Source organism: Aulonocara sp. 'chitande type north' Nkhata Bay, linkage group LG11 (assembly GCF_057382095.1).
Source record: "Aulonocara sp. 'chitande type north' Nkhata Bay isolate Kocher_YH1m ecotype deep benthic linkage group LG11, A_spYH_male_GT1.1, whole genome shotgun sequence".
NCBI classification, from domain to species: Eukaryota; Metazoa; Chordata; class Actinopteri; order Cichliformes; family Cichlidae; genus Aulonocara; species Aulonocara sp. 'chitande type north' Nkhata Bay.
This window is the reverse complement of record NC_141354.1, coordinates 36,172,262-36,186,881: the sequence shown is the minus strand read 5'-3', so window position 1 is coordinate 36,186,881 and position 14,620 is coordinate 36,172,262. Positions and strand designations below refer to the sequence as shown.

The 14,620-nt window shown below is 40.7% G+C and overlaps 1 protein-coding gene across 11 annotated transcripts in view; it reads right to left on the bottom strand.

The window, feature by feature from the left end:
- syngap1b (synaptic Ras GTPase activating protein 1b) overlaps positions 1 to 14,620 on the bottom strand; it is a 179,095-nt gene that overhangs the window by 32,555 nt on the left and 131,920 nt on the right. For all 11 annotated transcript variants that reach the window (XM_086312378.1, XM_086312376.1, XM_086312381.1 and 8 more), the window contains 6 exons: positions 14,404 to 14,525; positions 6,857 to 7,010; positions 6,417 to 6,515; positions 3,540 to 3,779; positions 1,646 to 1,981; positions 1,423 to 1,567 (listed from right to left, as the gene is read on the bottom strand). In XM_086312378.1, the coding sequence (XP_086168504.1) occupies positions 1,423 to 1,567; positions 1,646 to 1,981; positions 3,540 to 3,779; positions 6,417 to 6,515; positions 6,857 to 7,010; positions 14,404 to 14,525 (1,096 nt within the window). The remainder of the gene's footprint in view (positions 1 to 1,422; positions 1,568 to 1,645; positions 1,982 to 3,539; positions 3,780 to 6,416; positions 6,516 to 6,856; positions 7,011 to 14,403; positions 14,526 to 14,620) is intronic.

Genomic DNA, 14,620 nt, shown 5'->3' with positions numbered 1-14,620 from the left:
TATTTTGAAAGAGTATGGGGTTCTTTGTTCGTTGTAGTTACTGTTACTCTCCCCTGTATTGTCATTATGTTTCCTTCTAGTCAGCTGTGTTCTCATGTGTCTCCACTTCCCCTGATCACCTCATGTGTGTATTTAAGTCCTCAGTCTTCCTTTGTTCGTCGCCGCGTCGTCTGTTCTACTTCCCCCATGGTACACCAGGTTTCAGGACTCTGTGCTGGCCATGTCCATGTTGCTTACGTGAATATGTTTCATAGTTCTTTGTTGTTCCAGCACAGAGTCCTGTTCATAGTTGTCTCCGTCATGTGCATCATTGTCACCCTGTCTTAGCCTTCCCTGCTGTCTGAGTTAAGTGTCAGTTCTTAGTTTTCCCAGTTCAGTTTCTAGTTTAGTTTTGCCTCAGTGTTTTCTGTTGTTTGCCACGTTAATCAGCCCAAATAAAGGCTCGCTTTTCGTTTCAAGTTCGGTACTGTCTCCTCGTCTGTGTCTGCACCTGGAACCTCACACTCCCACATACGGTCCGCCCACCGCAGACCGTGACACTGTTTATGTTATCCTATATATCATTGTTTACTTGGAGTTAGCTTACCTTTATTTAACTTTTATTTTATGCTGTTTTTTTACCCACCTTTTTAAATTTGATAAAGTTTAAGTTTAATTAGGGCTTAAAGTTATGAAATATTAGATGGACTGTGTTATTTATTGTATTAATTGCCCATTTAAGGTGTCTGTAGCATTATTGAATGAAATGATAGTATTTTATTTGTATGTTACTTATTATTATTTCAAAGTACATCCTGATAATGAAGCCAGCTGGTGTACACTGATCACTTTATTCCACCCTCTTATCTAAATATGATCACTTTTAGCCTGTTAAAAACCAAATGGCCACTGCCATGAAGCTCAAGTTGTCCATAAGACACTGAAGTCTTCATGTTCATCCTACAATCCAGAATAATGATGGCTGAATACAATTATGTTAAATAAGTTCTCGATTTCATATGAACTCAAGCAAACATTCATTAATGAAACCAGGCTAACGATAACAACATATCGAGCTCGTTGCTTCCTCTCAGGAAGTCGTATTTCTCGCCTTTTGAGGAGAGCTGCTTCTTGATCTCACCGCCAACAGACTTGTGCTGAGCTCGGATAATCACATAATATGCACAGTGCAAAAAAGACACAAGTTTGAGTACCACGAAAAAGTTGAAAATAATAAAATTCCCCACACCCAACCAAACTATCTTCTGCATGCAAAAACACTAAGGCATGCTGAGAGAAAGTTGGGTCTCTTAAGTAGGATTTTTCCCCCCCTTTAATTAAAAGTTTGGCTATTTCCCAACTTTCAAAAGTTGATCTGCTGAATTTTAAATTGGTTTGAACACAGGAGCGACTAAGTCAAACACTGCAAACACTCCGACTCACCTATAGCATCCTTGAGGTACTTATGTCCAATCAGTTTGAGGTACTCTTCTATGGCTTTGGTGGCCAGAGTGTTCTCTCTGAAGATAAGGTGTTCTCGGTCGATGAATCTGTCTACCTCACACATTGCCATGTCCGATAGAAAATCCTGGAGAAAAGGGGAACCGAGTTACTATTTTCCTCCTAAAATAGTGTTTGTCAAGTAGAGGACTCAGTGATCTCATACCTTAGCTTTCCCTGTGCTCTGAAGTATATGCACCAGAGCACAGGCCACTTCCTCTTTGCTCTTGACACTCAGCACAGGCTCCAGCACAGCACACAGGGTGCGGTAGTTATTAGTGACATACTCTGCAAACTCCTTATACAGCTCCATGGGCAGGATGTTCATGGTCTGAAAGCGGGATTTGAGGCGTAGAGATGCATTGATGATCTTCCCTCCTCCGACACCAGCTCCCTTGGTGAGAACGCTGGGCTGGATGACCGGGTACCACTGCTCCACAAACTGACGTCCAGTGATGCTTGAGATGGGGATGCTTACGAGTCCTAAGTATGTGCTCTTTTCCTTAGACGTGAAAAGCAAAAACAAACATTAGCTGTGGTAAAGAAACATTGTTTCTTTCAGTTCTGCATAGAAATATTTTAGAAAACTAATCTGAAAGTCGGAAATGTCAAAAAAAAGTTCATTTTAAGCTTCAGCAATGAATTAATTATGAGCAGCAGGACTAACGCTGGATCCCCGGAGTGCTGTTTGAAGCTAGAGCTTTACTGTGGCAGCGTTACTCTTGTACTGAGCTGAAAATGAGAATGACTGGTTTTGTGACTCAGTATTAAGTCACTTACTTCTTAAGTGCTAATGTTACACCTCACAGTATTACTCATGCATTTGCTTTATCTTTTAAATTGAAGTGTTTTCACTTTTAGTAAGAATCTACCCTGTCACCACAGGTGATTACCTCTTTACCTGTGGTATACCCCAAGGTTCAGTTTTAGGTCCTGCTATATTTTCTATCATATGCTTCTACCAGCTCTTAGTACTGTGCAGCAGATACACAGATATACCTTGCTGGAGACCTCTTGACCCTAAAAGCATAGTTGCTTTTTCAGTTTCACCTCTGTAGCACTGACTGCTCCATAAATAACATGACATCTCAGTCCTACAAACCTTCCATTGTAAAGCCCACTAACAGACATTTGGAAATACCATTTGATTCAGCTTTGACGCACACATCGAGAGCAGCTGTTCAGATCTGTCTGCATCTCAAAAATAAAACCAATGCTCTCACACAATTCATGCATTTATTTTCTCATGGCTGGACTACTTCATCTCCCTCTTTTGGGGCATACATGAAAAGTCACTCTGCCCTGAAACTAGCTCAGAAAGTTCCCTACTGGTTACACGGTCCTGGCTTCTCTCCACTGGCTTCTTGTGCATTTTGCAACTGATTTTAAGAATTTACTGATCACAATTAAAGCACATCTGCGGCCGCAAGCTATGCAGCAAAACAGTTGGCCCAATTTGAACTAGTTCATAGCCTTAGATCCTCAGGTAGGTCCTTCAAGCTGTTCCAAAGTCGAGGCTGAAATCTAAAGGCGACTGTCGGGATTCTTTGACTTTAGAACAACCTGGCTGAGTAAGTACGGCTCAGACAATCAGGGAAATCCTTTAAATTGTGTCCTACAACACTGGCTTGCAGATTTCACTTTATGCAATCTATTTTATTTATATTTTTAGTATTATTTATCCTTTGTTTTGTTTGTTTGTTGTTGTTGTTTTTGCCTCACTTGTCTTATTTGGTATCTTTTCAGGACTTTTATTCTTTTATTAGTATCTATATTGACATTTTGCATTTGCATTTCTGTTTCCTGTTTTGTCTTGTTGCTGTTATAACTATTGCATTTAGTTTATCCTGATTTTGCTTTGCTTTGTTATTAATGATGTTATATAAATAAAGCTAGTATAATTAATGTTGTTGATGTAGATGTGATAATAAGAAAATAAAAAAATAAGTCGATAAAATTCAACTTTAGGATATTTCAATTGTATTCGTTTCAACAACTTTAAGTTAATATAAATGACTCATTTTCAGACCTTTATGCTACCCTACAGTTCTCTGTGTCACCTTGCGTCTCTTCTTGTCTGTCTCCTTGTATAGATGAAGGCGTAGGTTGCGGACAGCTGGCAGGTTGTTGAATTCAAAGTGCTCGCCCCAGAAAACGGTGTCGGTGCGGGGCTTGCTGGTGGTGCGTGCATACAGCATGTCGTCCAAACATAGTTCGCAGTAGTATCGTTTCTTTGCTGGAAGCTCGCGGGCCTCTATGATCCACAGTTTGAGCACATTGTCCACCCTCCGGCTGTTGTCCTGTGTGGAGAGAAAGTCAGGTCAAGCAAGGCCAAGCATGTCTGATAAAACATTTAAAAGCTTTACAAAGACAAGATGATACAATGCAGGAGGAAACATGACAGACGGCAAAGAAAAAAAGACGTGGAAGCAGAGAGAGTGTGTGCAAATAAAAGGCGACAGCAGGTCAGCCTGCAGGAGAAAAGAGTAAATGACAGGAAATAAATGTCTGGTGACATGGCGGTTTGGCTACTATGATAGTGGGTTGTACTTGATAAATTGCTCTCAACTCTCATCTTGGATACAGAGACAGAAAACAGCATGAGAAACACACAAGAGAAAGAGAACAGAAAATAATGAAGAATGATTCTTTTTATGGATAAAACAAAGTAATCCCCTTAGACATAGAAAAAACACAAATGACACAATACACATGTGCTGCAAACACAATGGACTAAAAATGCTCCTATGGACTGCTACATTCCCTAATCATGATCACAAAGCCCAGCTATATTTGACATCCCCCATGGGAGGAGAGAGTGCTCTGTTGATTACAGAATGATGTTTCAGTAACTGGGAGTCATTTCAATTGGGCTCAAATGCCACTGTTGATGGCCCCCCTGTTTGCTTCAGACTATTTAAGTCCTAATTTAGACGGCCAAATACGTGAGCATCATCAAGATCAACAGCTCTAACGTCTCCATTTGTATGCTCTTTGATAACCAGCGCCAAACACAAGGCATAATTAATTCCAGACCTCTGAGTTTGAATGTGCTGGGCATCTGGTGGCTCAGTTTGCTAGTGCACATACAGTGCAGCAGAGCCAGCATGCGCTCAAGTCCTCCACCTTGATATTATGTTACACATTCCCTTTTGCCAGTATATTTCAATTGTATTACCAAAAGACTAGTGGAATGTTAAATTAAGGTGTAATAAATACTTTTTTCCTGAAAACCGAGCAATCACGGGCAAAAAAAGGAATTAAAAGACTCTAGAAAATTACAAAGAATAATGATAATCCTTCTCTCTGCAGTTAGTCTTATCGCTTATGGTGCATCTGGTCTGAGAAGAAGAGCGCGTGTTGTTTTGGGGGAGTAGGAGGAGAGATTTTGGAGAAAGCGCCTGTTTGGAGTCCTTGGAGCTCCGTGACTCATCCAGGACCCCTGCGGCCACAGCATCTGGACGAGGCGTTCAACTCTGGTGATGTTTCATCTCAGTCTCGCTTAATAACCCTTTAGTCTCTGGTTGCCATCTAAGCTGCGTATCTCACATGTCTGCTCACTTTTAACAACACTGAGGGGAAAAATTTAGGGAGAGTTTTACTTTACGATGGAATTTGGATTAAAATTAGGATATTAATTATATATGGAGCGAGCATGAAGGGCGATAAGTCTTTTTTAAGATGTGAAGACGCAAATAACATTATAGTACCTTAAAGCGACACTGGAAACGACTTTCCATATGAAAATACACCATCTTGTAGTGTTTAAAAAATACAAGTATATCATCTGCAAAAACTGGTGTCAGATACAAGCACATGGAAAACGAACCTCATGTTAAAACAACATCATGCATTTAATTAAATTGCTTGATTTAACCTCATAAATGTGTCTGTTGTCCTGTCTTCCTCCTTTACAGACGGCTGCTCCTCCCTGAGCCTAGTTCTGCTGGACGTTTCTTCCTTTTAAAGGGACGTTTTTCATTCCCACTGTTGCCAAGTGCTTGCTCATAGGGGGTCATTTGATTGTTGGGGGGTTTTACCTTACAATATAGAGTGCCTTGTTGTTGTGATTTGACGCTATATAAATAAAAGTTAAATTGAATTTTTCAGGTTCACAAAATAAATGATTATTAGCATAATCAGTCCTGTAGTGGTTAATGCATGTTTTGAGATCAGGAGGAGATAGATAAAGTGCAGCATCCACAGTAAAATATGAGGCCCCATCCATTGTAGCAACTAAGCATGACCAGTGCCCCGAAAATTGACTTTTACTAGCAAGTCTGCCTGCACTGCTTATATTTTCCAAAGGAAAATAAAGGCAGACAACGTTCTCCATAGATGCAATAATGATATAGTCTTAATCAAATATTAATTTGGGAAAGTTGCCTGTCTTACTTATGATAATTTTATGATTAGACAATCCGATTTCAGGTCCAACAAGTGGGGTTTGCTCTGACAACAAGTCTGGACCACTTGAGAAAAACTACCCATAGATTTTTACTGCCACAAATTGTCTTGTGGTTCTTGCATGAGGCCCATTGTCTGTAGAGAGCAACAATAAAAGACCTAGACTCACGAGTGTTAAATCTTTTACTTCCCTATCAAAGTATCACAGACATGCTGTGCAGGTAAACATCAACCCGCTGTGTTCAATTTACTTATCACATTACCTGATTTGTGGTTTTTCAAAACAGCATTTTGGGTCCTCCCACCATCGACATTACCTTGTGCAGCTTTAATATTTTGCTTGTAGAAGCCACTAAATTGTTCAACACAGACACACACAGACACGAGGATGGAGTTCACACAGAGAAATGAAGCGGTGCGCTCTTATTGAAAACACACAACAACGGGAGACGGGGAGGAGAGAGAGAGACACACAGACAGAGGGATCATCCTTTTTTCTTCCTCTACCGCATCCCTTTCTCTCCCCTCACCTTGTTGGGCTTGACAGCTCTCTGCAGGTTCTCGATCCATTTGTCTCTCTCTGCAGCTGAGCGACACGCAAAGCACTTGGTTCCCGATGCCGTAGTCACCTGAGGTTAGCCAATGGTAAATTCAACAACCACAGCCATTAGTCACTATGGAGACTGCAACTAAAGCGCCAAAATAATGACTTGTATTCACTCTCAACCTCTGTCATGTTCCACTAATGAACAGGTGATGGAAAAGCTGAGAGGACTTAGGCTCATTTAAATGTCCTTATTTTCATTTTCACATTTAAAAAGAAAAGAAAAAAAGCAATCCTATTTGCATTGCACATCACTTTCACTTGTCAGGGTGGAAACAACAGTTTTAGTGTCATTTACTGCTCTGTACACTCTGTGGTTGTGTGCGAGTGTGCCGTGGGCTCTCCGCTGAGCAGCTCAGTTCTCACCTCAAAGCAGTACTCCTGTCCCAGGATGCTCGAGTGCACAGGTTTGATGATAGCGTCCTCATCCAGAGTGAGGTCCAGGGCCTCAGCGGCACTGCTGGGAGAAAGCAGGGACTCATGGGAGTGGGACTCTTTGAAGCTCTGCATCAAACGGGTCCTGGGAGAGCGAGAGTCGTGAGAGTGAGGAGAGTGAGGAGGCTCTTTTATTAAAGGTCGCTTAGACTTCAGTATTCAAGAAACTACAGGTGATTTCTTCTTGTATGCTAATTCTCCAAATGTGTTGCTTCACATTTTCATCTTTATCTTGCATACTGAAAAACAGCCAAACGAGTGCTGCACAACATACTGATAATTTTGGTAATAAGCAGCTTATCAACACATTCATCCATTCTCTTAATCATTTATCAGGGTCACAGGGGGACTGGGGCTTATCCCAGCTGTGATTGGACGAGAGATGGCGCACACCATGTACAGGTCATCAGCCTGTTGCAGGGCTATGACACAGAGACAGACAATCATTCACGCTCATCTGTGGCCAATTTAGAATCACAAATTAACCTAACACGTCCTTGGTATGTGGAAGGAAATCAGGGTACCCCAAAAGAAGCCATGCAAACATGAAAACTCCACACAGAAAGGTCTCCTTTTCTGTGGTCCTGGCTAGCTGGGGTCCTCCTGTGTGGAGTTTGCATTGTCTCCCTGTACCTGGGTGGGTTCTCTCTAAACCTCCTCCCATATATATGTTTGCCAGGTTACTGATAGGCTGGTTAGATAACTGAGTACCCAAAGCATTTTTGTACAACTTGCCTCATTCTCCCATTCATACATTACTTATTCTATGTAAGTGCTTCCTGTCTAACATTCATATTCTGATGGATGCATCAGAGACTGGAGCAGACAGGGATTAGTAGGGGACCTGCTCTACCTTCTGAGCGAGCCCATTTGTGTGCTAGCCCTGTGACAGGTATGTACCCCACCTCTGCCCCACTAATAGCTGGGACAGGCACCAGCCCCACCCAACTGCTTATCAGCAGATCATTTACAAATATATATCAAATATATATCATCATGCTATGGTTTACATATACAGGTGGCCACTTTAACATTTTCTTACACAGCATAATTATAAGAATAGGATATTTTTTGATACGCCTCTCAACACTGATCTACTGTGGCACCTACACATAACAGCTAACCTAGCAAAAAAACAACAATTTTAAATTATTTATTTAGGCACTTTGTTACTATCAGCCTGTCTCAAAAGGACATAATCGGTTCCCAAGAGTTGGCAGTTTGTCTTGTAATCGGAAGGTTGCCGGTTCGAGCCCCGGCTCGGACAGTCTCTGTCATCGTGTCCTTGGGCAAGACACTTCACCTGTTGCCTAATGGTGGTGGTCAGAGGGCCCGGTGGCACCAGTGTCCGACAGCCTCGCCTCTGTCAGTGCGCCCCAGGGCAGCTGTGGCTACAATGTAGCTGCCATCACCAGTGTGTGAATGACTGAATGTAGTGTAAAGCCATACAAATACAGGCCATTTACCATTTCTTTAGTTGAGCCTCTAAAAGATGCCAACACAGTTTGACAGGAATAAAACTGTATTTTTGCACCAAAAAGGTAATAATTTAAAAGCTTGCGTATTTCAGCAAGATATAAGGGGTGACTCAAGACTTTTGCAACTACACACGACCAAGTTTAAATGTCTATATCTGATTTAAGAAGCTGTGGTAAAATGCAGCACACACAGTATTAACACGGTTTTCTTTACAGCTGCATTTATGGCATTTATCCGAAACATTTTAAATAACCAATTAAACAATTCTTAATAAATCATTAATCCTGACACACCTGTGCTCACAGCCCACACTAACAAGCAAAGGAGGTCTGTGCTAAAGCCCATTCATCATCACCTACTCCCACCCACACACACATGTAGAGAAGCAGGTAAAATCATAGACCAACTCAGGAAACAGCCACACAGCCACTGAAACAAACACACGATGGCACAGTGAGTCTAACCAGATAGCCAGGACAGATGGTCAGGTGTGATGAAGCCCTTCAGAGAAGAAAGGGGGACGGTAGATTAGGAAAAAGGAAAGATAGAAAAGAAGCTGTATATCCTGTGCTCTGTGTCCGGTTCTTGGCTTCTCCCCTGTTTGGGCTCAAACTGTTTTTGTCTATGTTCAATCATAACGTTCCACAACAGAGCAGTGATTGCATGTACGGGACTGAGGGGGAGAGAAACATAGAGAGTGAGGGAGAGATAAAAATAGACCCAAAGGAATGAGTCAGATTGAGGGTACCATAGAAGAGACGAGAGAAAGAGTGGGGGAGGTCAGGAGAGGATGTGAGAGAAGGAAAGACTGAGAGAGAAAGGGCTGAGGCCTCAGGGATGGAGGGAGAAGACCTCTCAGTGGAAATCATGTTGATTATGTAAACAGTGGATCCTTTGGAGAGGAAGAAAGTGAGAGTATGGATTAGAGGAATGAAAGAGAAAGGGAAAGGAGGAAGCGCAAGGGTCGGGATGGATGAAGGGATTGAGATGAGAGGAGGAGTGATGGAGGTAAAAAGGAGGTCTATGCAAGGTCTCAGTGGACAGACATAAAAGACGAAACACACACACACACATGCATGCAGACACCTTGCAAATAGTCAGTGCATCACAACTGATGAACTACACACCTGGAAAAAAAAACTCAGGGATTAAAGACTAGGAACAAGGATACTGACATTGGGAAGGTGAGCTGAGCTTTGCTGTAGTGATCTAAAAGAGAACAAACCTGACAACAACCACTTTGCAAAGAAAAGCAACTGAACTGAAGCCACTTTTCAATTTCAAATACTAATTAAGCTCAAGACCCATTTCACTGAATTTGCTGCTTTTGTCTTTTATTAAACTGAAACAAAATGATTGTTGATCAATAAGGTTAGACAAACACTGGCAAAATACAAACTGAAGGCTAATAGTCAAACTGGGTTGTTTGACTCATAATTACTTATTAGCAATAAAACTTAAGCCTAAGCAACGGCTCTCTTCTTTCTTCCAGGTAAGCCTCCCATTTCTATGAAACAACATTTAATATGTATTTATTGGTTTATTTTTCTAATTCTTAAGAGCAGGAAGGCAAGTATTCTAAAGAGAAGTGCTTCTTTACAGACATTATATAGACATACACTAGATGCTTCATTGATTACTGCTATTTAAAGATGCATCAGCATATTGCAACTGCCATATTTTTACTGGGTCTTCTAATGTGTGTAACTCTATGCACTTGCCAATTAAATATAGTCATAACTCAGTGAAGTTTGCACAGATATTCTGTGGATTTTTGGCTTGTTACATATGCTACAACTGCATTTATTCTTGTTTAAGTTTAAAAATGCAAATTTTCATAACACAACACTTATCTTGTGTTGACTGTAATCACAACAGTCCAGTAATATTATGTTAAAAAATGTTCTACTACTCTGCAGCTGCTTTTTGTGATGTTCTACTATAAAAAAAAATAGTGTAAACAGTAAAAACTGAAAGGACTGCTCTCATAATTTTTGTAAATGTTGCTGTCCAGTCCTGCCAAGTTTTGATTTGAACTTAAAGCTACAGATGAGCCATGTAACTGCTTCTCCTCAGTGCTGATGTCCATGCTTAAACACAAAAATAGGTGAGTCTGGACAAGGGTTTACAACACTTAATGCTACTGCAACTACAAAATCAGCTACAAACTTACCAGTTATTGCACATTTTGCTTCTCACTCCTGATATATATGTAATAAATAAGTACTTAAGTAAATGCAGTAATAGGTAAAAACTGTAAAACAACCTTTCAACAGAAGTGTTTGTCCTTTTCTAGAAGCATTTCTTTCATTAAAACTTAAACTGAAAGAAAATCCATGTATTTTATGCAGGGCTGGATCAGAATCCACAGTCAGACCAGCACCCACCCCAGAGGAGCATCTACATGCATATATGTACAGACAATTCTGAAAACATTTAGGGTAGATGTTGGCACAAGTAATGTGGGGTCATGTCAGCGTCTATTGCATCTTAACAGAGAACTTAATGATGGTTCTACAGAAAAAGGCAGCATGTCTCCAAAGATATTAGATTAAATCATTGGGAGGTATAATGTTTGAGATAAAATGTCATGCTATTTAAGAACTGCGATATTCTAGTGTGAAACAAAGAGACATCCCTTGTGCTACATCATGAATATTACTAATAAAAAAGTTTACAGGGTGTGGCTTCGGTAGTGCAAAGACTTCTTTTCTGTTTCCTGTTTTTGATGTTGAATAAATTTGTGTTTATAATTCTTTGGCAGACAAAAAAGCGATCTCATTACATTATTTAGGCTAAAGATACGCTAATGATGAAGACTTCCACAATTTGAAACCTCAAATATATTAAACAGCTTTAAGAAAAACAAAAAAAAAACAAAAAAAAAACAACGTTATTTTTCTGCAAGACAGAGTACCCTCTGCGACTACACAGAGTAATCCTATGGGGTACTTATGCTGAAAAATCTGAATGGACTGAAAGATCTGTTAAGTTTGGCTTATTAGTGGGAAGAATACAAAAATTATGTGCAAATATGTGCATCGTTGCAGCTTTTAGAGCCTGTTTGGGAGCTCAGATGCATATTTATGCCTGCATGAAATCCAATCCATGCTGAAAAAAAAGGCAAGCCCTCCCTGGATAAACAAACGTAAAAAAAAAAAAAAGGAATACAAATGAACAAAGCTGCAGATGTTCACCAGCACCCCTGACAGAAAACACTCAGAGCAAACCAGGAGCTGTGAAAGACGATGGATCAGCCACGAGGGCCTTGGCAAACAACCACGACTTCACATCGCTCTTGACTTTTTTGTCCGTTCAGTCTTCTCAAGTCAGCCGAGGATAATAGACATCCACAAGCTTCCCAAATGAATAAATCATGTGGAAACACACCTTGGCAGACACCTGGCTCTGCAAAGGTGTTAGCACTCTCCTGAGTGTGCTTTTGCCCTCTGTTTGGATTATACAACTGACCTTCACATTTGAAGTTTAAGTTTGCCCTGGGTCTAACTGTCCAGTGGAAGAATACAGAAAAAGTGAATGGACCAAATGAATGCTGAATCAGTCAGTTCATAGATGGTCATTCGTTTTCTGTAAGTATTTTGATTTACTGTTCACTGGGGATGGATTTTAAATATTCAAAGAGTCTGTTATAATTAAAATCAAATGGTTTTTTAGATGCATTTTCTCTTGTTTTTATTGATGGCAGGTACTAGATAATGATACTAAATACTGCCAGAAGGTGGCATTAATGAAACGGGGAGTTTAAAAACATGTAAAACAGAGGAACACTTGACAAACTACCAGATGCTGGTTTTTAAAAACTTGCAGCACAGTAAGAGGAGATGATACTGTAAGCAAGAACTGGAGAAATGTGACAATGAAATTCACAGCTGCTAGAAAAGAGAGGAGGGTGAGTCCTGGGTGCAATCTTTGAGAACATTCGAATAGTTCCTGCTGAATACTGAACAGTATTTTTGCTCAACTCAGTTGCGCACATCAGGCTTTTCAGTTAAAAAAAATGCTGCTTGTCTCCATTTTATGTTTGCACTGAAATGTTTTTGGGATATTGTTTTGCTTTTGGACAAAACAAGCTAGAAGATGTCTGTCACAGTGGACTTTAGACATCTCCGAGAAGAACGCAGAGCTTAATCTACGAAATTATCAGCAGTTATCATTAATGAAAATACAGAAATAGGTTGCAGCCCTTAGCTAAATGCTTTGGATCCTTGCTGTTTATAGGCTGCTTGAAATTAGGCTCAAAACCTTGCACAGTTCCTCATTTATGTTTCTCATATTTGACAAACTAAAAAAATCTGAAGATTTTTGCACTCGAACATCGGTCATGCAACTCCTGTGTTACTGTGTCTGAAGAATTCCAGCACTGCTGCAACTATGTAGATGATACAGAGGAGGTATAATTAAGCAAATCTCCCACTGACTCATTATGGTCTGTACAGCCGCCATATGGCTGTCTGCTGGTTGCTATGGTGAAGCGGGGGATGTTTTTTCATCGGCTCAGCAGAGAAATAGTGAGTGCTGAGTGCAAGCGACAATGCAGTGAGAGAGTAAAATAAACTTAGGACTGTGATAGACATATAAAGGATTACAGAGACGGAGATTAGGCCATACACAGAGAAAGCTGATGCCAAGATACAGATAGAAAGCCAGAGACTGAGCTACTGATAGTGATAGATAAAAAGATTAATAGAGGAAGAGATGACAAGATGGAAAAGAATCAAAAGATGAGATAAAAGACGATAAAGATAGAAATCCATGGAAGCATGCTGATATAGATAGACCCTAATAAATAAATAAATAAATAAAATCTCCCCTTCTAGGCCATCTCTGTGGGTAGAGGTGGCATTGCTTTCACACCAGGCTCCTATTTCTAGAGCGCTCCTTGGAACCACAGAGACCCAATAACTTTTGAGCAACTGGATCTGCTCTGGTAAGCCAAAACACTGACCCTTTAAATTGAATTTATTTTAGGGGATTAAGCGGCAGAGAGTGAAGTATAGCACGGATGTGTGATGAGACTTTTGTGCTGTATGGTTTAAAAAAGGTTTTCAAAAAACCCTGTGTGAGTCGTTAGCAGCAAATGCTCTCTGTCCGCAGCTTCAGGATGTCACAACAGAACTATGAGCTGACAAACTGGGTATGGTGGCAACATTTAGGGTATACAACCTCATGATACAACGTCATGATACAACCTCATGAATGCTGAAAAGAAAACTGACAAGCAGACTTGGTTTTGATGCACTGCCTTCAGGCTAGGACACTGCAGACTTGTCCACTCAGTACTGCTGTTTTGACTGAAACTGAGGGATGTAGCACACTCATACAGTAGTGACTTGACAATAACAAGGTAGCCCTGCCCTAAAACTTACCATGCTTTTCCCATCTTTTTCAAAGATCACAGAACCAAAAGGGGCCATTTCCCTTTGATTTCTACACAACCAGACCTTTTTGCAACCACAGGAGACACCCACTGCTGGCTATTAGTAAGAATGTACTTCTGGAACAGCTTTTTTCATCAGTCACAACCATCCAGAGACTAAGATCTTGTCACCAGTCGACATGAAAGCTCAGTTTGACACACAAGTTGATATTTTCTCTCTGTGGCAGTTTGAGAGGCACGATGAGACAGATCTACAGATGCAGTGCTCAACATTTTCCAAAGAATAATATGCTATAATCTTGCATTTAAGATGATATATCTTGAGATTCTAGTAAACACACGTCCTTTCTAAGCCAAAATCTAATGTGCATTTTTGCCAGACTGACAGAGACTCTCAGTCAGTGTGCAACATGGTCACTAACTGTGCTATCACTGATTATGTAAAAGTAGATACAAAAACAAATAGTGATGTCATGATGGCATCCAAAAAGACAAACAGAATTCATGCATCTGTAAATGCAACAGCAAAATGCAGGACCAAACACAGCCTGTCAGTCCACAAACATCGCATGAAAACGCTCACACACGCTGACTCACTAACCTGTCTTGGTCAGCACTGCGGAAGCGGGGGAGGATCATGTGGCGGAAACTGCTAGTTCGGTCCAGTTTGGGCTGACTCTTGGCCCTCTTGATTGAGCCCTTCAACCTTCTACTGAGGAAACTCTGGAGCGTGGCGGAGGAGGAGAGCGACGACGAAGGCAGACAGATGGAGTGGGAGAGGGAGGAGGAAGTGTGTGGCGCGAAGTTACAGAGACAAA